This window comes from Salvelinus fontinalis, chromosome 6 (genome assembly GCF_029448725.1).
Source record: "Salvelinus fontinalis isolate EN_2023a chromosome 6, ASM2944872v1, whole genome shotgun sequence".
In the NCBI taxonomy this organism is placed as follows: domain Eukaryota; kingdom Metazoa; phylum Chordata; class Actinopteri; order Salmoniformes; family Salmonidae; genus Salvelinus; species Salvelinus fontinalis.
Window position 1 is genome coordinate 30255750 of NC_074670.1, and position 21369 is coordinate 30277118.

Sequence of the window (21369 nt, forward strand, 5' to 3'; positions counted from 1 at the left end):
AGAATTGTAAATAAATAAATATATTAATGTGAGAGAGAATACAGTAGACGGCACACGTCAAACATTTGATTTATGACCCTATGTCCGGACTAAGCATGTATGCCCATATTTGGGCATCTGGTCAGGACATCTTGGCGGGAAGTTATCACGTGCTCTAGGGAGTGCCAATATAGGGGCATCCTGTCAGGACATCCTGTTCCTGTTCTCATGCCTTAGAGTGAGTGTTAATTTATGCATATAGTGCATCTATTCCTTTGAAGCTGTCACTCTTTAGTTGGTGTTTATTTAACAAGATAGTATTTCTAGTATTCTAGTATTTCTACTTTGCACATTCACCTACTGCAAATCTACAATTCCAGTGTTTTTAATTGCTATATTATATTTACTTCGCCACCGTGGCCTTTTTATTTCCTTTACCTCCCTTATCTCACCTCATTTGCTCACATTGTATATAGACTTGTTTTTGTAATGTATTATTGACTGTATGTTTGTTTTACTCCATGTGTAACTAACTCTGTGTTGTTGTATGTCTTTGCTTTATCTTGGCCAGGTCGCAGTTGTAAATGAGAACTTGTTCTCAACTTGCCTACCTGGTTAAACAAAGGTGAAATAAATCAAATAAAAATAGTGCATCTGTATATGTTCAAGTATGTGTAGGCATTTGATCTATCCTGGTGTGTGTGTGTGTGTGTGTGTGTGTGTGTGTGTGTGTGTGTGTGTGTGTGTGTCTGTCTCTGCAGGGGTGTTTGAAACAATGTTTTCTTTTTTTTATCTAAACAATTCAACAATAGGAGGGCATATACATATCGGTTATTAATTAATGCTGTGGGATAAATCAGGTGTTTCTTGGTGGTCTTAAACAAATCTACTGTGAACACATTCTTGTAAGTTGTCTACGTTGACATTTCTGGGTATGTCTCGCATGTAACATAATAATAATAAAGATTATGATAATAATGTTATATTATTTTTATAATAATACATATCTGCAAACCAAATGTATTTCTGAAAACCCCCTTTTTGCATCTTCAATCGTTAATGTTGGATGCCTCCAAATCAATTATTCCCGGTCTCAGCTGAGTATCCTATAGACGTTTTAAATAATTGAAAGATTATTGGAGTCTGTGCTGGTAGCTGGACAGGTAGTATGACTGACAGTGAAGGTGAACAGGTACCCGAGGAATGGTTGAGACTGTGGCCTGAATTGCTTTAACCATAAAAATTGTATATTTACGGAGTAGTATGTGCTGCATAACATAGGAAACAGAATAACAGGTATCACAATCAAATTCAAAACCGGTATCCAAGCAAATTCATAATCACAAAGATCAAATCCTAACAATCATTATTAACATACTTAGGGAATTCCACATGCCGGTTCATTAAGAAGTCAATAGGTATCATCATTGAGTCATTTATACACTGCTCAAAAAAATAAAGGGAACACTTAAACAACACAATGTAACTCCAAGTCAATCACACTTCTGTGAAATCAAACTGTCCACTTAGGAAGCAACACTGATTGACAATAAATTGCACATGCTGTTGTGCAAATGGAATAGACAAAAAGTGGAAATTATAGGCAATTAGCAAGACACCCCCAATAAAGGAGTGATTCTGCAGGTGGTGACCACAGACCACTTCTCAGTTCCTATGCTTCCTGGCTGATGTTTTGGTCACTTTTGAATGCTGGCGGTGCTCTCACTCTAGTGGTAGCATGAGACGGAGTCTACAACCCACACAAGTGGCTCAGGTAGTGCAGCTCATCCAGGATGGCACATCAATGCGAGCTGTGACAAGAAGGTTTGCTGTGTCTGTCAGCGTAGTGTCCAGAGCATGGAGGCGCTACCAGGAGACAGGCCAGTACATCAGGAGACGTGGAGGAGGCCGTAGGAGGGCAACAACCCAGCAGCAGGACCGCTACCTCCGCCTTTGTGCAAGGAGTAGCATTGCCAGAGCCCTGCAAAATGACCTCCAGCAGGCCACAAATGTGCAGCGAGATCGGGTTATGACTATTTCCTCATTTGATGGGATGAGATCTGTTGTACATTACCACCCGACCTAATTAAGGCATCCCCCGGCACTGCTGAAAATGAGGCCTCGAATTAAAGGACGTTTCCACCAATGTCCTTGGGATTTTTTACAATAATATTCAACTATAATTATTCAAAATATATACAAAAAAAATCAAAATATATATATTTTATCATAAAAAATAAATACAATTGACATAGAGATATATCGTGAAAATCGTTGTCCTCCAGTTTTAGAATATCTTGACTGAATATTGGTTCTATCTCGGAGTTGTCCTTATCATGTTGTTTGTCCATTCTCAAACAAATGTATTTCTTAAAACCCCTTTTTGCATCTTCAATAGTTGTCACAATGTGTTTTACAGATACCCTGTCTATAAAATCTAAGCCCTATCAATGCATATGCCTCAGCACAGCCTCTTGGAAACACTCCCTAGAAGTCATAAACCTAGGAACAAAATTATAGAGGTACCATGCTCTGAGTGGACATTTAAGAGCACATGGGCCCCTTATTGTTTTTCAAGATGTTCCAACGTTCGTAGATGACCCTCAGGGTAAATATAATAACCAGGGTGGCTGTAAAGTGGGCATAAGTTCAACACTCGGGAGTCAATGTCCTGTCTTTTGTCTTTTTCATAGCCTGAGAGAGAGAGCAAGAGAGAATATATCACCTAAAGTTAGCACAGCTGCACTCTATGAGGCACATTATATTGATAATTGTCTAAAATTGTATGTCATTGTCTTTCATAAATGTTGCAATACCGAATGTTGAAACGTTGTTAAATATTTGTTACTTTGGTATACATTGAGAGAGTAATATTACACACTTAAACAATAGATCATCATTCACACACACAGCCATTCATTCACACACTTCATAGTTTGATCATAGTTTTGTCATAGTTTCTAATTATCGTTTCTAATCACAGTTTGAACATAGTTGGCCATGGTTTCTAATCATACTTTCTAACCATACTTTCTAATCATACTTTCTAGTCTGAGAGGTTTGATATAATAAGCGGGTCAAATAGACCCTAAGAGGGCCGAAGCTATTGTTTACAAACAGTATGAATAAAAACAATGGTTCAATGGATAAATAGCCTTCATTTTTAGAAAACATACATGTAAATGCCAAGAATTAATACCTATCATTCTTAAATAACATATATCTATATACAAACATCCCATTGAATATTCAACTCACCTTCAAAAAAAGTTCCATGAGAAAGGAAGGATTCACCGATGATCTTTTAGCTGTTCTGGGCTGATGGCTGGTGTTTGGAATTAGGCCGTTAGTCCAAAACCGTAGAACAGCATCTGTTTCATCTGCTCCTCCGAAGTCGTGTCCCTAACACGTCATGTGGGGTAAATTTACAGAGCGGTGGGGAAGTTTTTCTGGGGCGCCGTCCTGTATGCAAAACTGGACCTGTAGTACCCCAGAATGTTTAGAGAACAAAACAATGATTTAAAACAACTGGAGGGGATGTCTAGACATATTCTATGCTGGCTGCATTGCCTTTTGATTTCCTACAACGTCTGGGATGTAACAACTTCTGTTTTTAGTTTTGTTTTGAGGAACCCAGTATGCATATGTCACCGGTATAACATTGTTTTAAACCCTAGGGGCTGTCTCGACATAATGTATTCTGTCTGGGCTGTTGGACTTTTGCGCCCCACACATCTTCTGGGGTGAAATAAATACGGATTTGAAAGGCTTGTGTGGTAATGAATCGAAAGTGCCGTTATTGTTTCAAGAGCAATTGAAGAGACGCCCACACACTTCTTGATGGGGTAGACAGATATCTGTACATACAGTTTGCATGATAGTGCAAACCTTGGTTTCAAATGCCCCATGCAGAGACACACCCCCCCACCCTTCTTTGTTTTTGAAACACACACATACACGCACGCACACACGCACGCACACGTCTTTCCAGAAAGCCTTTTTTCTCAGGGACATGCTTGGTGATAGAGCGAAAATGCATATTCCTTTCATTAAAGGTGAGATACTGTTTTAAATTCCTTTATTTGATTCTAAATCTTTAGTACAAACCTTTTTAAAACATGTTATAATTATTACGGCGCAATATTTAAACATGCACAAATGTGTTATGTATAAACATTGTTGTACTATAGTTGTACATCATTACCACACACAGTCCTGCACTTTAATAACCTTTTAAATATTTATGTTTATAACATGCTGTTGTAGGAAAGACTGTATTCGTATAAAATAATACATTGTTTTGAAACGCACAGACCCATTTTCCCAGAAAAGCTTTTTTCCGCGAGAGAGAAAACAATCGATTCCCGTTCGTTAAAGGGTGAGATACAAATTTAAAACCATTTATTTAATTCAACATTTTTAGTACAGACCTTTTAAAACATGTTGTAATTAATTAAACAATTTTACTATTCCTTTCTTACAGATAAAGGGCCCGGTTATAGGTTTATACATCCTGCCGTTTCCAATTCCACCCCGTCGTCAAGACAGGCTCTCTTGCTCGTAGGATATCCCACACAAGCCCCAGCTCCGTAAGTTTTCCAGGCACAATGTAGTTCACATCCAGACAGGCTTTGGATAATACATACAAACTAGCAGATTTTGTAGCATCTCTACTATATCTGACATGTTGCTGTGGTCTTTTTTTTAAAGTCAATAAACGTGTGTAAAGTGTACACTTTTGTTTCACAGTAGATTTGTTTAAGACCACCAAGAAACACCTGATTTATCCCACAGCATTAATTAATACGCGATATGTATATGCCCTCCTATTGTTGAATTGTTTAGATAAAAAAAAAAAAAACATTGTTTCAAACACCTCTGCAGACACACACACACACACAACTTCCCGCCAGGATGTCCTGACCGGATGCCCAAATATGGGCATGCACACGTCATCCGGACATAGGGTCATAAATCAAACATTTGACGCGTACCGTCTACTGTATTCTCTCTAATGTGGATAAAACTATTTAATTTCTGTGTAATAAATCTTGGAGAAAAGTTATATGTTGTAATGTTCACCTTTATGCAATGCATGAAACCGGAATGGGTTAATCTGGGAAAGTACATGTATGAACTGAATACTGTACTGTAGATGGGGAAATTACACTTTATTTCACTCTTCATAACCTCAATATATTTCACCGCAGCAATACAAATGTTATTTATTTCTTGAATACAACCAATATTATGTTGATGCATACTGTAGGACAATCTAAACGTGTCATGTATTATATGTTATGAAATATTAAATGTTATGACATTGTAATAAAGACATACACATTTTCTACTGTCTATTCGATGCTCATTCCTCAATCAACACATTCAACATCCTTCCATCTTTAGGCCAATCCATCCATATTCTACCTTTAATCATGACAAGCTATGTTTCTCACGCCTACTTAGTGTAACAGAAAACAGAATGCGACATCAGGTTAGCACATCATTGAAGAATAGTTAGGTCTAATATATAATGGGGTACAAGGTGTATAATGTCACGATGCTCAGTTAGGAAACCAAAACAAATGTGGGTTGGCGTCTGTACATGAAGTAGAGCGCCTGAATCTTTCAGTGACATACATTGACACATTTTGTATTCCAATGGACCTATCACAGATTATGTCTGCTGAAATATGGCCCCCCTATGTGTACCCACAAACTAAAATCAACTAATAAGTCTTACACCTGGGCCTGCAAAGGGGGGCCATTTCTAGTACACTGGTGACTTCTTAATGCTCTGTGGCCTCCACCACGGGTATTTCGGCCTCTTCTATATCGTCCTTTTCTGAGTGCCCAGGGTTCAGGTACTGCAGGATGGGGTCTAGGAGGACCTCAACAGCCCAGGAGCGGCGACGCACTGCGCTGATTGAAGGGAGGGCCAGGGTGTCCAACTTCTCCAAGCTGTCCTGCATCTGGCTTCCCTGGCGGTTATTGTGTGGGTTGTCCGGGGCTAGCCCGGGGGCTGGGGTGTTGCCTCCACTGGATGAGCTCCTGCGGGAGCGGATTGACAGGCTCTTGCGTCTGAGTGGGCTGCCGTTTCCTTCGTCAAAGTAGTACTCAGTGGTCTCCACCTCGGGCACAACAGCACTGGACGAGCTCCTGCGGGAGCGGGGAGACAGGCTCTGGTGTCTGGGTGGGCTCTCGTCTTTTGCGTGTGCGTTCTTGTCTGCGGTCTCCACCTCGGGTATAACGGTCTTGTCCGAGGATGGTTCAGAGCTCAGGTACTGGAGGATGGGGCCAAGGAGGACCTCGGCAGCCAAGGATCGGCGGCGCAAAGCACTGGTAGAAGAGACCTCCAGGATGTCGAACTCCACAGAGAGAGGCTCGTCATTCCACATCTGGCTGCCCTGGCGGACGTTTGATGGGTTGCCAGCACTTGATGAGCTTCTGCGGGAGTGAACAGACAGGCTCTTGCTTCTGGGTGGACTCTCGTCTCTGGCTTCTGTGTGGTTCTTGGTGGTCTCCACCTCGGGTACAACAGGCTCGTCTGAGTGTGGCTCAGAGCTAATGTACTGGAGGATGGAACCTGGAAGGACCTCGGCCGAGGAGGGGTGACGCACAGTGCTGGTAGAATGAAACTCTAGGGGGTCCAGCTCCAGAGAAAGAGGCTGGTCGTCTGGCTTCTGGCTGCCCTGGCGAGAGAGAGGTTGGTCGTCTGGGTTACCAGCACTTGATGACCTTCTGTGGGAGCGGGGAGACAGGCTGTTGCCTCTGGATGGGCTCACGTCTCTTGCATCTGAGTAGTACTCAGTGCTCTCCACCTCGAGTGCCATGGCCTCATCTGAGACTTTCTCAGGGCTCAGGTCCTCAGTGGTCTCCACCTCGGGTGCAACAACACTGGACGAGCTCCAGCGGGAGCAAGCAGACAGGCTCTTGCGTCTTGGAGAGCTTTCGTCTCTGGCTTCTGTGTGGTTCTCGGTGGTCTCCACCTCGGGTATAATGGTCTCATCTGAGGGTGGCTCAGAGCTCAGGTACTGGAGGATGGAGCCAAGGAGGACTTCGGCAGCCGAGGAGGGGCGAAGCACGGTGCTTGTAGAAGGGAGCTCCAGGGGGTCTAGCTCCAGAGAGAGAGGCTGATCGTCTGGCCTCTGGCTGCCCCGGCGAGAGAGAGGCTGGTCATCTGGGTTGCCAGCACTTGAGGAGCTTCTTTGGGAGTGGGCAGACAGGCTCTTGCGTCTGGATGGGCTCTCGTCTCTTGCATCTGAGTAGTACTCAGTGCTCTCCACCTCGAGTGCAATGGCCTCATCTGAGACTTGTTCAGGATTCAGGTCCTCAGTGGTCTCCACCTCGCGTGCAACGGCATTGGATGAGCTCCAGTGGGAGCGGGCAGACAGGCTCTTGCGTATGGTTGGGCTCTCGTCTCTTGTGTCTGCATGGAACTTGGTGGACTCCACCTCAGGTATAACAATCTCATCTGAGAGTGGCTCAGGGCTCAGATACTGAATGATGGGGGCTAAGAGGAACTTGATGGCTGAGGAGCGGCGACACACAGTGTTGTACAGCTCCACAAAGGAAGGCTGGTCTTCCTGCTTTTGGCTGCCCTGGTGAGAGAGAGGCTGGTCGTCAGGCTTCTGGCTGCCCTGGCGAGAAAGAGGCTGGTCATCAGGCTTCTGGCTGCCCTGGCGAGAGAGAGGCTGGTCATCGTTGTTGACTGGGTTAGCCGGGGCTGGGTCGGGAGCTGGGCTGGGGTCTGGGGGATTGATGCCGCTGGATGAGCCCCTGCGTACTGAAGAGCGATGACTCACAGCGATGGTGGAAGGGAGATCCAGGTTCTTGAGTTCCAGAGATAGAGTCTGGTCATCCTGCTTCTGGCTGCCATGGCTGCCGTTGGGCGATTTGGCTGGGGCTGGACTGGGGGCACTGGTTGAGCCCCTTTGGGAGCGGGCATACGAGCTTGTGCGTTTGTGTGGGCGGCCGTCCATGGCCTTGAGAAAGAGGCTATTGGCAGAACTGCGGCGAGTGGTGTCAGAGGACATGGATTCCTGCTGGTTGAGGAAGTCCTCCACATCCTGATCACTTGGCTGCTGGAGCTGAGACAGAGACAGAGATAGAGAGAGAAAGAGAGACAGACAGAGAGAGAGAGGAGAGAGAGAAAGAGACAGAGAGAGAAAGCGACAGAGATAAAAGGTGGGGGTACACAGGGGATTAAGACTGTGGGGAATATACATACAGAGAGACATATAAGGGCAAATAAAGGAGAGATTAGACGAGGGGAGATGATACAAAGAGGAAGGTTAAGTAATCTAGTAAGGAAGGGTGCAACTATAATCTAGAATGCTCACCATGTTGTAGAGAGGGGTGCTGTTGACCAGCAGCTGCAGTAGGATCTTGCCCAGCTCCTGCAGGTCGGCCAACACAAGCTGCACCTGAGCAGGCAGTCCCAGCAGCTGCTTGACGGGCCCCAGTTCAGCCAGGACTCGTACCTGGGCCTTCAGCTGGTCCAGGGCCAGCCTCCTCACGGCCTCTAGACGCAACACCTGGTACACATAGAGCAGCTGCAGCCTCTGGAGCACAGAGCCCACCACCACCAGCAGCCTGCTCAGGCCAATCTGATGATACAATGATAAGGCACTTAGCTGAAGACTTACAGACTTATAATGGCAGTTACAGTTGAAGTCAGAAGTTTACATACATCTCAGCCAAATACATTTAAACTTAGTTTTTCACAATTCCTGACATTTAATCCCAGTAAAGATTCCCTGTCTTAGGTCAGTTAGGATCACCACTTTATTTTAAGAATGTGAAATGTCAGAATAATAGTAGAGAGAATGATTTATTTCAGCTTTTATTTCATTCATCACATTCCCAGTGGATCAGAAGTTTACATACACTCAATTAGTATTTGGTAGCATTGCCTTTAAATAGTTTAACTTGTGTCAAACGTTTCGGGTAGCCTTCCACAACCTTCCCACAATAAGTTGGGTGGGTGATTTTGCCCCATTCCGCCTGACAGAGCTGGTGTAACTGAGTCAGGTTTGTAGGCCTCCTTGCTCGCACACACTATCCCATTTCTGCCAACAAATGTTCTATAGGATTGAGGTCAGGGCTTTGTGATGGCCACTACAATACCTTGACTTTGTTGTCCTTAAGCCATTTTGCCACAACTTTGGAAGTATGCTTGGGGTCATTGTCCATTTGGAAGACCCATTTGCAACCAAGCTTTAACTTCCTGACTGATGTCTTGAGATGTTGCTTCAATATATCCACATAATTCTCCTCCTCATGATGCCATCTATTTTGTGAAGTGCACCAGTCCCTCCTACAGCAAAGCCCCCCCACAACATGATGCTGCCACCCCGTGCTTCACGGTTGGGATGATGTTCTTCGGCTTGCAAGCCTCCCCCTTTTTCCTCCAAACATAACGATGGTCATTATGGCCAAACAGTTCTATTTTTGTTTCATCAGACCAGAGGACATTCCTCCAAAAAGTACAATCTTTGTCCCCATGCAAACCGTAGTCTGCCTTTTTTATGGCGATTTTGGAACAGTGGCCTTTTCCATGCTGAGCGGCCTTTCAGGTTATGTCGATATAGGACTAATTTTTACTGTGGATATAGATACTTTTGTACCTGTTTCCTCCAGCATCTTCGCAAGGTCCTTTGCTGTTGTTCTGGGATTGATTTGCACTTTTCACACCAAAGTACGTTCATCTCTAGGAGACAGAATGCATCACCTTCCTGAGTGCTATGACGGCTGCGTGGTCCCACGGTGTTTATTCTTGCGTGCTATTGTTTGTACAGATGAATGTGGTACCTTCAGGCGTTTGGAAATTGCTCCCAAGGATGAACCAGACTTGTGGAGGTGTACAATTTTTTTTCTGAGTTCTTGGCTCAGGAGGATTTTCCCATGATATCAAGCGAAGAGGCACTGAGTTTGAAGGTAGGCCTTGAAATACATCCACAGGTACACCTCCAATTGACTCAAATTATGTCAATTAGCCTTTCAGAAGATTCTAAAGCCATGACATAATTTTCTGGAATTTTTCAAGCTGTTTAAAGGCACAGTCAACTTAGTGTATGTAAACTTCTGACCCACTGGAATTATGAAACTGTGAGTTATAAGTCAAATAATCTGTCTGTAAACAATTGTTGGAGAAATTACTTGTGTCATGCACAAAGTAGATGTCCTAATCGACTTGCCAAAACTATAGTTTGTTAACAAGAAATTTGTGGAGTGGTTGAAAAACAAGTTTTAATGACTCCAACCTAAGTGTATGTAAACTTCCGACTTCCAACTATATATGAATTTCATCAGTCTTTGGGGAAATTGTTGAAAGCGATTTCACGCCACTATTTGTGAAGTTGAAAAAACAAACATGACAAACTGACAGCCACTGTAAAACTAGCAATTTACCCATAAAAAGCAACCAATGTCCATCCACTGCCTAGAGGATGTCATCTGACCTGGAGGACACTTGAATATGACCATTGATGAAATGCGTCATTCTTTTTACGTCTGTTCTCTTCTGCATTATAAGATCTGACATATCACATCACTTGGCTCGATGTGGCCGCGAAAAAATGCCTGGCAGCGTATCTTGTTTACCGCAGCAGTAACGTGGAACTAGAAGCAGATCAAATCACACCATCCTCCAGGCTTTTACATGTGAGCTTGTAGTGTGGCTCAACAGCTCCAGATAGGCAAACACGTTTTACCAAGTCTCTAGAACTAGGCCAAAAGTCCCACAGTTTTGGTGGGGGAGACAAAAAGAGGTAGGAGAGGTATTTGGGTGAGCTAAGTGACAGGCCCTTCTGTTCCTGCTGTGTGAAACCAAACCAAGGATTCTGGTGAGGGGACAGGACACTGGCCCAAAGTAGCCTGGGGACAGACTCAGGGCAAACGTAACAATGCAGCATGCTGCCAAATTTCATCGATGTAGGACTTCTGAGGACACCACACACACACACACACGCAAACACTGTCTCACACACACACATTTCTGTCCCAGTGCCTCAGTCTCTATGGGAGAGTGTGGAGGAGCATTAATGAGGGTGTTTGTCTGATGAGGCCGACCCTCATTGGTGGGCTTTCAGCACCAGCCTATTCTCCTCTCTCTCCAGCCAGCAGCCTGCAGCAGCAGTTAGGGTCATTTAGCACCAATTACCCCTGGGAAAAATGGGGACTCAGGTTGTTTCATCACAGCACATTACAAGAGGTTCAAGCAAAGAGGCTGGTGGAAACCCTATAGTTGTAAGGAAAAATATATAACATCTCTACGAAAGTTCATGAAACATTTCCTAGTGTTACTGTTTATTTTGATATTTTTCTATTTAGTAACTACTTTGACAGCTTCACTTTAAACCCAATTTTAGTTCATAGAACCGTAAACCTAAAAATGTATGTACTATAAAACAATCCATTGAAATTCTAGTAGTTATCCTTCTGTGTTCATCCTCTTACCTAAAAGCCTTCTTGAGGTGCCCCATATAGTGGCCCTGTTATTGAAAATATCCCCCAATTTCAACTGACCTAAACCCAGCTTGAGCTTCATAACAACAGCAAGCCTCACAATGAATTAATTTCTAAACATGTTAGTTTCCACAACTCTTGCATTCAGAGAGCTGTGTATGTTCACTGTCTGTGTCTTATTGGTCCATCAAAGTCTTGCCCCCCAGCCCTCATATCTCCTCATCGCTCTGTGTGTTTGTCTGTCTGAGTGTGTGCTGCAGGGGCAGTGGTAGGCTCTAAAGCTCACGTAGGCCAAATCCCACAGGGACCACTCTCGGGACGGGAGGTAGCTTAGTGGTTAGAGCGCTGGGCCAGTACCCGAAAGGTTGCTGGATCAACTCTCCGAGCTGACAAGATCAAATCTGGCTTTCTTCCCATGAACAAGGCAGTTAACCCACTGTTACCCGGTAGGCTGTCATTCTAAATAAGAATTTGTTCTTAACTGACTTGCCTAGTTAAATAAAGGTTAAATATATATTTTTTATCTTTGTCCCTTTCAAGTTGTTAATTTGGATGGCAGTGGTGCCATTGTCATGATGCTTTTCATGTTGACGTACTATGTATCTCTTGTGGACATTTTTGTTGCAGATTTCATGTCCCTTTCTGTCCCTTTCCCTGTGCATGCTCAAAATAAATTCCTCAAAAGATAACAAGGATAACAAAAACGTTTTATGTGAACTATCTAGCCCTCTATTCAAATGTTGTCGTCTCGCTTGTCTCATAAGCCCTCCCTCCCTCCCCTCCTTCTGTCCTAAGCCATAGAGTCTGCTATAGCCCCAGGAGATTTGAGTCTGGTACATCTTAATGATGGTTCTCCATGCTCAGAACTCTGTTCCCGCGTAAGGGTAATACTAAGCCCCAGCCCTCTGCTCATGTAGACAGGAAATGCAGGGAGTGCCCTAGAGCCTTCACAGAGAGCACTGACCATGTCTCTGGGCATGTAGCCTGCTTCTATTTAACCCGAACCCAATAAAGGCAGACAGAGACAGCCGAGGATGTTGTGGTGGTTAGAGAACCTCCCGGGGGACCTAGCATCAAGTGATTACAGAGGAGGTCAACAAAGAGCAGCTGAGGTGCTGCCTGAAAATGCTCTGTTTTATTCATCCATTTAAAGTTATTCTGTTGTGTCGTTATTTTATTATTACATTGTTATTATCATTCTGTTACACTTTTAGTATAAATTATTATATTGTCTGAATGTTAGACTATTTTATCTGTACATCTAAATGTCTTTAATACCTTGTTCGATTTTGTGCTGTACCCTGATTGAGTAAAGAGGAGGCGGTATAGTTTATCATGATGGACGCGAGGTCTGACAGCAATGAGGAACAGATTGGTGTGTGGAGGAAAACGAGAAGGAAGAGAAAGGTGTAAAAAACACAGGGGAGGGAGACACAGAGGGTGGCAACGGATGGGTGGTTCAGATGAATGAGAGTCATTGTGTGAGAAAGGGCGAAGAGGAGAGAGCAGATTGTTCTGGGCTAGGACGTGATACGTGTAAAGCAAGAGGCCTGTAGTTGAGACTACAGGGGACGAAAGCAGACAAAGGTTTGTTTTAGGGACACAACCATAGAGAGGATTCTAGGTGTTTCTCACCCTTTCGGTAGCATCCTGTAGCATCACCATGGCCTGCTCCAGCCTGTTTCTGAGCTTCAGCAGGCGGTGGTACAGATGCAGGCTCAGACAGAGCAGGAGGCTTCGGAACCGCGTCCACAACCCAGGCTCATCCTCCCCATCTTCATCCTCAAACTGCTGTGTCCTCCTCTCCCACTCTAGGCCTGGGGAACACACAGAGGCAAGTCAAAAGACAAATATGGTGTGGTCAACTCAACAGAAAGATGTAGATGTGTCTTTGTTGCCAAAACTTGCCCTCGTAACTGTAGCGTCCAATATTCGAAGCAGACTGGACACAGCCATATTGACAGAGCGAGGTGTTAAGGTCATATACTTCCCACTGGGCACACACTGGTTGAATCAACGTTGAACCAATGTGGAGTAGACATTGAATTGACGTCTGTGCCCAGTGGGTTACTGGTAGTTGGTTGTATTTGCACGGTAGGCTATGTGTCATTTCTTCCACACAGGCATCACAACTCCTTTCACCCCTTCCAAACACCTCTTCGCCCACACACAGAGCATCATCAGTGTGACACACTGTCTGATCAACACAGTCTATGCACTCTACAATTACACACCATCATCTAAAAGCATGCTTGATTGTTTACATGTTGATGAATGATGAAAGGAAATAGAATTTACAAGCACACTTTATATTTCAAGTAAGGATATGAGTCAGTATGATTTGATAATGTACTGCAATGTTACCAAGACAACAGTGCATCACATCAATCTGGTTTTCATGTTGATTTGAACTCCTTTACAGACAGCAGATATCAATTATACTCTATTTGAATGAGTTAATTACTATATGTTTTCCTATGATTAAAATATTTACAAAACAACACAATAGAAAGATTTGAAAATAAGTTTTTATTCTCAAATCTGTTATTATGGATGTCATTGTGTATTAGAACAGCCTCAAAGCAAATTAGTAGGGACATTATCAAACACTTGAAGAGCATTATCGCCCCCCTGTGGTAAAGCTCAGAAAGCAGCAATAGGATGACCATGCAGATTGTGGTGTACACTGTATACTCTTACCTGACTTTAGACCAATGACCTCATAAAGCATTCATGAATACACTTCAGCGGAAAGACAGCCTCCCAATCCACCATTCGGCAGAGACTGTGTAAAGTGCACTAGCGCCTCCACTACCCTCCACCCAAACTCACGCAGTGTAGCCGTCAGGGGCATATACTTGGCCATGGCCTCCTCTGAGCGTGTGAGGATGTCGTCCAGGCCCGAGGTGGCCATCTGACCCAGCTGTGACTCCTGCAGAGCCAGGAGATAGTACCAGGTGGCATCGGTCAGCTTGTCCCAGCGCCCCTGTATCCCGTCCAGCTCATCATTCACACGCAGCTGCACATCATCCAGGGTCAGAAAGAAGGCATCCTTCAGGTGACCCAATACCTGTGGGGAGGATGGTGGGTGGAGGAGAGGAGGGTTGTAGAGAATAGGGTGATAAAGAAGTAGCAGGGTGTTGAGATAATGAAAGAAGTGAAAGATGGCAAGGGAAGTTAAAGGGGGAGGTGGGAGTGGTAGAATAGTTGTAGATTATAAGGCAGAAAGAAAGGGAGAGAGGCAGTTTGTAATTTAGAAAAAGGGAGAAATAATCAGTCAGAGCAACAGTAGGATGTTATAAATGGAATCCATCCAACATGATTAATGGTCAGTAGCAGTAACCTTCCACATAGTCTAACACCATGCAAACTTAATGTCAATGTCAACTATTGAAACTCTGGTAATGCATCTAATAGACTATAAAGTGGTGTGAAAGGTCAGTTAATGCTGGAACAATCAGAATGTGTCTACGATAACAGACCAGTCAGTCAGGCTCACACACTGCATCATCACCCACTGGGCCAGGCAGAACAGAAACAGAGAGAGAAGACACCCACCTCCTCTGTAGACTGGTGCAGGACGGGAAAGTTCTTTTCCAGCTGGTCCAAGCCCATACAAGCATAGTTATTGACGACCTCAACTGCAATATGGAGGAGAGAACCAATGGTGAGGGAAGGAAACCAAAAGTTAGAGTTATTTGGTGGTAGCGGTGGCATCCATGTTAAAGTTATTCACATTTTACATTTTATATTTGATGGCAGATGAGAGTTATAAGGCAATAGGGTAGAATAAATCAGTAGAGTTTTCAGTATTCGGTGGACTCACTCTGGGGTTCCAGACTAAGTAGGAGGGGGGTGGCACGGAGAATGGCAGCCTGGGACACATTACGCACCCCAATCTCAGCCACGCCCCCCACCACACCCAGGAGCGGGTAACGGCCCTTTACGTCCGTGTAAACTGAAACAACAGATTTCAGGGCGGAGTCGAAGAGCGGCAGACTAGCCACCCGTTGCACGACGTTGGCCTGGAGAAAGAAGGACAATTTACTCCCTTGAAATCAAGCGTTTAACCCCTGGTTATTGTTTTTAGATATTTTCCAGCTCACCTCAATGTGATGATTATTTGTGTACGACATGTCCTTTTCACCAATCCTGTAAAACAGAATATGTAGAAAGAGTGAATTACCTTAGTGACTGTCAGGCAAACACCTCATAGGGACACAGGTTGCAAAGCAGAATGCCCCAAGCAGTCTTTCCCACATCTGTTTCATAATGACTTTCTTATCTTGAATCTAACATCCTGTTTACATGGTAATGTCAGCTGCTAGGGTGCCACAATGATAACAGTTGTTCTATGCTCCTAGCATGCAAATCTAGTTATCCCTTCAATGGGCGCTGATCATACCCAAGGAGGATGACAGTGAACAATGGGAGTCATGAAAGGGAATGAACTGTTCAGCAGTGCTGCAATGAAGAAACCATTTCAAACAATTCTGTAATTAATTTAAGCAACAGTAAGGAACTCAATTAATATTTACATAAACCAGAGGTCATCCATCCTTACATCAAGGTTTTAGTATGATCAAATATTAAGCCACAGCCTAGTGGGTGGCATTGACCAGAAACATAAACACAGAAAGCAATTCTGCTCAGACTATCAAATTTAAAGGAAAATATTGAAAGACAAGACAATTATATGCTCGAATAAGATCAAGTAAGCAGAGCTTTGGATAGAATTACTGTCAATGATATACATAAAAACTATATGCCAACATAGGCTACCACTAACACCTTGTTGTAGCCCAGGCTAATGACTCCATCTACCTTAAATTTGACCAACTAGGTAGCCTCGCCTAGGCAAATAAGGAAACATTTCTTGAAGGCTGATAAAAACGATGGAATAACATTCTTACCTCGGAAAATTGTAGTTTTAAAGATTTTAAGTATAATGTGAAATTTAACAAACTCTTCTCCAAGTGTTTATGCGGGTCTGGCTTGCACAACTTTCAATTCAGCCTATCAACTCCTGAGCTTCCAGATCCGTTCAGCACTAAATAAGTATAGCTGCTGAAGTGCGCGGGTTATGACATCTTTGCAATTCGTAAAGGACGCGCATGTGATCGAACTGCGAATCACAGTTTTGCATTCAGCAATTAGAGGAGCATAGCAAATTGACAGATACATTGCTTCTGCATTGATATTTCATTCATATTATTAGACTTTACGCCACCAGAAAAGCAGCCCCTGGATGTATTTTTTGTTGTTGCTTGTTTATAGCCTTGTACAGTTTGCAAAGTGCAAGCTTGTTATTTTTCTTGTTCTGTGCTGGAATGTCTACAACAGTCACGATAACAGCTGAAAACACCCTCCGGAGGTAGAAGGGTCAGCATTTGAACATCAGGTATTCCAAGACGGCTGAACAGGATTCTGAAGCCTGAGCGCTCAGTCTAAATTAAAGCCTAGGTCTACTACTTAGCCCTTCAAAAACTGTACTAGAAACTTAATGTTGAAGTAGGGGCTTTTAATATCCTATACCTTGCAACAGTCACTGAATAAATAAATGAAACATGCATAAGTGATTTGATTTCCAAAGCATAATTGGAAACACCATACACCGATTCAATCAGAAAACATGAATAGGCCTACAGGCACAAGATTGAGTCAACTTTCTGTGACTACTGAAATTATTCAGAGATGAAGTTGCTCAAGGTCTTAAGAGGGATTGACCTTGAAGTAGATGATGTTACAACTTTTGAAAAGATTTTAAAAGTATCTGAAAGCTTACTACAACCCTATTAGTCGTGTAGGTAGACTAATACATTGATTAGTGTCTAGCTAAACATGGCAAACTATAGCTGTGCCACTTAACTTCATTACTTAGTGGTCCTGGTTGGTAGGCTAACATAACATGGGCTCCTGAGTGGCGCAGGCGCCACTACAGAAACCCTGGTTCGAATCCAACTGGCCGTGATTGGGAGTTGCATAGTGCACAATCGGCCCAGCGTTGTCTGGGTTTGGCTGGTGTAGGCCGCCATTGTAAATAAGAATTTGTTCTTAACTGACTTGCCTAGTTAAATAAATAACAGCACCATCAATGTACACAGAGCCCCACTTGAGGAGGCTATTAAAGTTCGTCAGATCTAATGACTCAATTATGTGAACCAGTTTAGAAGTGACGTGTGATGATATGGAAAAAACAACCCATGAAACTTTCAAGTTAACTAATCTGGGCATTTCCAAAAGTTAACAGAGGATGCATTGTGTGAAACCTATGTTCTTAGTTGCCCGAAGCTAATTTCAATGAAATGCCACAGATATCATTAAACAGAGTTTCAATTACATTAACAGCTCCTACCAACAAGCCATAAGACTGCTGAACAGTTAATCAAAAGGGTACCTGGACTATTTGCATTGACCCCCTTGTTTTATTCTTATCTATTATTATTTCTTGCAATGATACAGGATTTTGTCCTCTTGCACAGGATCAATGTACACTCACTGGACTCTAACCACACACACTACGCTGACACTCCAACACACACACACACACACACACACACACACACACACACACACACACACACACACACACACACACACACACACACACACACACACACACACACACACACACACACACACACACACACACACACACAGCTGCTACTCTCTGTTTATTATCTATGTATAGTCACTTTAACCCTACCTACATGTACATATTACCTTAATTACACCGTAACCCTGCGCATTGACTCGGTACCGGTACCTCTTGTACATAGCCTTGTTATTGTTATTTTTATTGTGTTACTAATTTTCCTTTAGTTTATTTAACAGGTTTTTCCTACTTACTTTTAAATACTCTGCATTGTTGGTTAAGGGCTCGTAAGTAAGCATTTCAGGGGTAAGGTTGTATTCGGCGCATGTGACAAATAAAATTGGATTTGATTAGGCCTAACTACTTGACCTGAACAAAGGCCAACTGTGGTAAAACTCTTTTTATTTTCTACACTATTACTTCAATTTTCCCAGATCTCATCCATTATAGAGCAAAGGAGGCATCTTTATTGAACTTCATAATTTCAGTTTCCAAGGAGTGGAATGCACTTGACATGAATGGACTTCTGTATAGTGGAAGTTCCCAAAAGCCGCGCTGAATTTCACAGATGACTCCATGTCAAATCTGACCATAATTCTATCCTCCTGACTTCTGCTTACAAGCAGGAAAGCAGGAAGCACCAGTGACTCGGCCTATAAAAAAGTGGTCAGATGAAGCAGATGCTAAGCTACAGGACTGTTTTGCATGCACAGACTGGAATATGTTCTGGGATTCTTCTGATGACATTGAGGAGTACACCACATCAGTCACTGGCTTCATCAATAAGTGCATTGTGGCGTTGTCCCCACAGTGACTGTACGTACATACCCCAACCAGAAGCCATGGATTACAGGCAACATCCGCACTGAGCTAAAGGGTAGAGCTGCCGCTTTCAAGGAGCGGGACACTAAACCGGAAGCTTATACGAAATCCCGCTATGCCCTCCGATGAACCATCAAACAGGCAAGGCGTCAATACAGGACTAAAATCGAATCGTACTACACTGGCTCTGACGCTCGTCGGATGTGGCAGGGCTTGCAAACTATTACAGACTACAAAGGGACAAAGGGAAGCACAGCTGAGAGCTGGCCAGTGAAACGAGCCTACCAGATGAGCTAAATTACTTCTATGCTCGCTTCGAGGTAAGTAACACTGAAACATGCCAACATTCACAAGGCCGCAGGGCCAGACGGATTACAAGGACGTGTACTCCGAGCATGCACTGACCAACTGGCAAGTGTCTTCACTGACATTTTCAACCTTTCCCTGTCTGAGTCTGTAATACCAACATGTTTCAAGCAGACCACACATAGTCCCTGTGCCCAAGAATACTAAGGTAACCTGCCTAATTGACTACCAACCCGTAGCACTCGCGTCTGTAGCCATGAAGTGCTTTGAAAGGCTGGTCATGGCTCACATGAACACCATTATCCCAGAAACCCTAGACCCACTCCAATTTGCATACCACCCCAACAGATCCACAGATGATGCAATCTCTATTGCACTACACACTGCCCTTTCACACATGGACAAAAGGAACACCTATGTGAGAATGCTATTCATTGACTACAGCTCGGCGTTCAACACCATAGTGCCCTCAAAGCTCATCACTAAGCTAAGGACCCTGGGACTAAACACCTCCCTCTGCAACGGGATCCTGTACTTGCTGACGGGCCGCCCCCAAGTTGTAAGGGTAGGTAACAACACATCCGCCACGCTGATCCTCAACACGGGGGCCCCTCAGGGGTGCGTGCTCAGTCCTCTCCTGTACTCCCTGTTCACCCATGACTGCATGGCCAGTCACGACTCCAACACCATCATTAAGTTTGCAGGTAACACACCAGTGGTAGGCCTGATCACCGACAAAAACGAGACAGCCAATAGGCAGGTCAGAGACCTGAGCGTGTGGTGCAAGGACAACAACCTATCCCTCAATGTGTTCAGACAAAGGAGATGATTGTGGACTACAGGAAAAGGAGGACAGAGCACGCCCCCATTCTCATCGACTGGGGCCAAACTTCCTGCCATCCAGGACCTCTATCCCAGAGGAAGGCCCTAAAAATGGTCAAAGAGTCCAGCCACCCTAGTCATAGACTGTTCTCTTTGCTACCACATGGCAAGCGGTACCAAAGCACCAAGTCGATATCCAAGAGGCTTCTAAACAGCTTCTACCCCCAAGTCATAAGACTCCTGAACAGCTAATCAAAGGGCTACCCAGATCCTATTTTACACTGCTGCAACTCTCTGTTATTATCTATGCATAGTCACTTTAATAACTCTACTTACAGTACTGTTCAAAAGTTTGGGGTCACTTAGAAATGTTTTTATAGAATATCTACATAGGTGTACAGAGGCCCGTTATCAGCAACCATCACTCCTGTGTTCCAATGGCATGCTGTGTTAGGTAATCCAAGTTTATACATTTCAAAGTCTAATGGATCATTAGAAAACCTTTTTGCAATTATGTTAGCACAGCTGAAAACTGTTGATTAAAGAAGCAATAAAACTGGCCTTCTTTGGTCTAGTTAAGTATCTGCAGCATCAGCATTTGTGGGTTCGATTACAGGCTAAAAATGGTCAGAAACAAAGAACTTTCTTCTGAAACTTGTCAGTCTATTCTTGTTCTGAGAAATGAAGGCTGTTCCATGCGAGAAATTGCCAAGAAACTTAAGATCTCGTACAACGCTGTGTACTACTCCCTTCACAGAACAGCGCAAACTGGCTCTAACCAGAATAGAAAGAGGAGTGAGAGGCCCCGATGCACAACTGAGCAAAAGTACATTAGAGTATCTAGTTTGAGAATAGATAAATAGATAAATAGTACCCGCATAACACCAGTCTCAACGTCAACAGTGAAGAGGAGACTCTGGGATGCTGGCCTTCTAGGCAGAGTTCCTCGGTCCAGTGTCTGGGTTCTTTTGTCCATCTTAGTCTTTTATTTTTATTGGCCAGTCTGAGACATGGCTTTTTCTTTGCAACTCTGCCTAGAAGTCCACCTGTTATATTCAGCGCATGTGACAAATAAAATTAGATTTTATCCCCCCAAAAAGCATGGAAGATGTCCTTGAGGCAGCACATGGTTAGCCTCAAGCATATCCACAGGCCACATAATAGCTTCTTCCTTAAAAAGTCCATGTGACATGACTGTATTAAGTGGTGTAAACGCATTAGCATGTTGAGGACAGAGGGCGCTGTTTTCACTTTGGGGGAAAATCGTGCCCAATTTAAACGGCCTCGTACTCAATTCTTGCTCGTACAATATGCATATTATTATTACTATTGGATAGAAAACACTCTCTAGTTTCTAAAACCGTTTGAATTATATC

At 43.6% G+C, this 21369-nt stretch overlaps 1 protein-coding gene and 1 long non-coding RNA gene across 2 annotated transcripts; both read right to left on the reverse strand.

Annotated features, from left to right (window-relative positions):
• Positions 1–1204: 1204 nt before the first annotated feature.
• LOC129857614 (uncharacterized) lies at positions 1205–3578 on the reverse strand. Its single transcript, XR_008759926.1, has 2 exons — positions 3238–3578; positions 1205–2673 (listed from the first exon to the last, which is right to left on the reverse strand). It is a non-coding gene; the product is annotated as an uncharacterized LOC129857614 (long non-coding RNA).
• A 490-nt stretch (positions 3579–4068) lies between these two features.
• On the reverse strand, positions 4069–15479 carry plin6 (perilipin 6; the record flags this gene model as incomplete). The annotated part of the gene is made up of 6 exons (XM_055927919.1): positions 4069–8069; positions 8322–8588; positions 13084–13265; positions 14281–14518; positions 15007–15089; positions 15275–15479. Coding segments are annotated over 6 exons (3276 nt in total), but the record flags the coding sequence as incomplete, so codon positions are not given.
• Positions 15480–21369: the final 5890 nt, after the last annotated feature.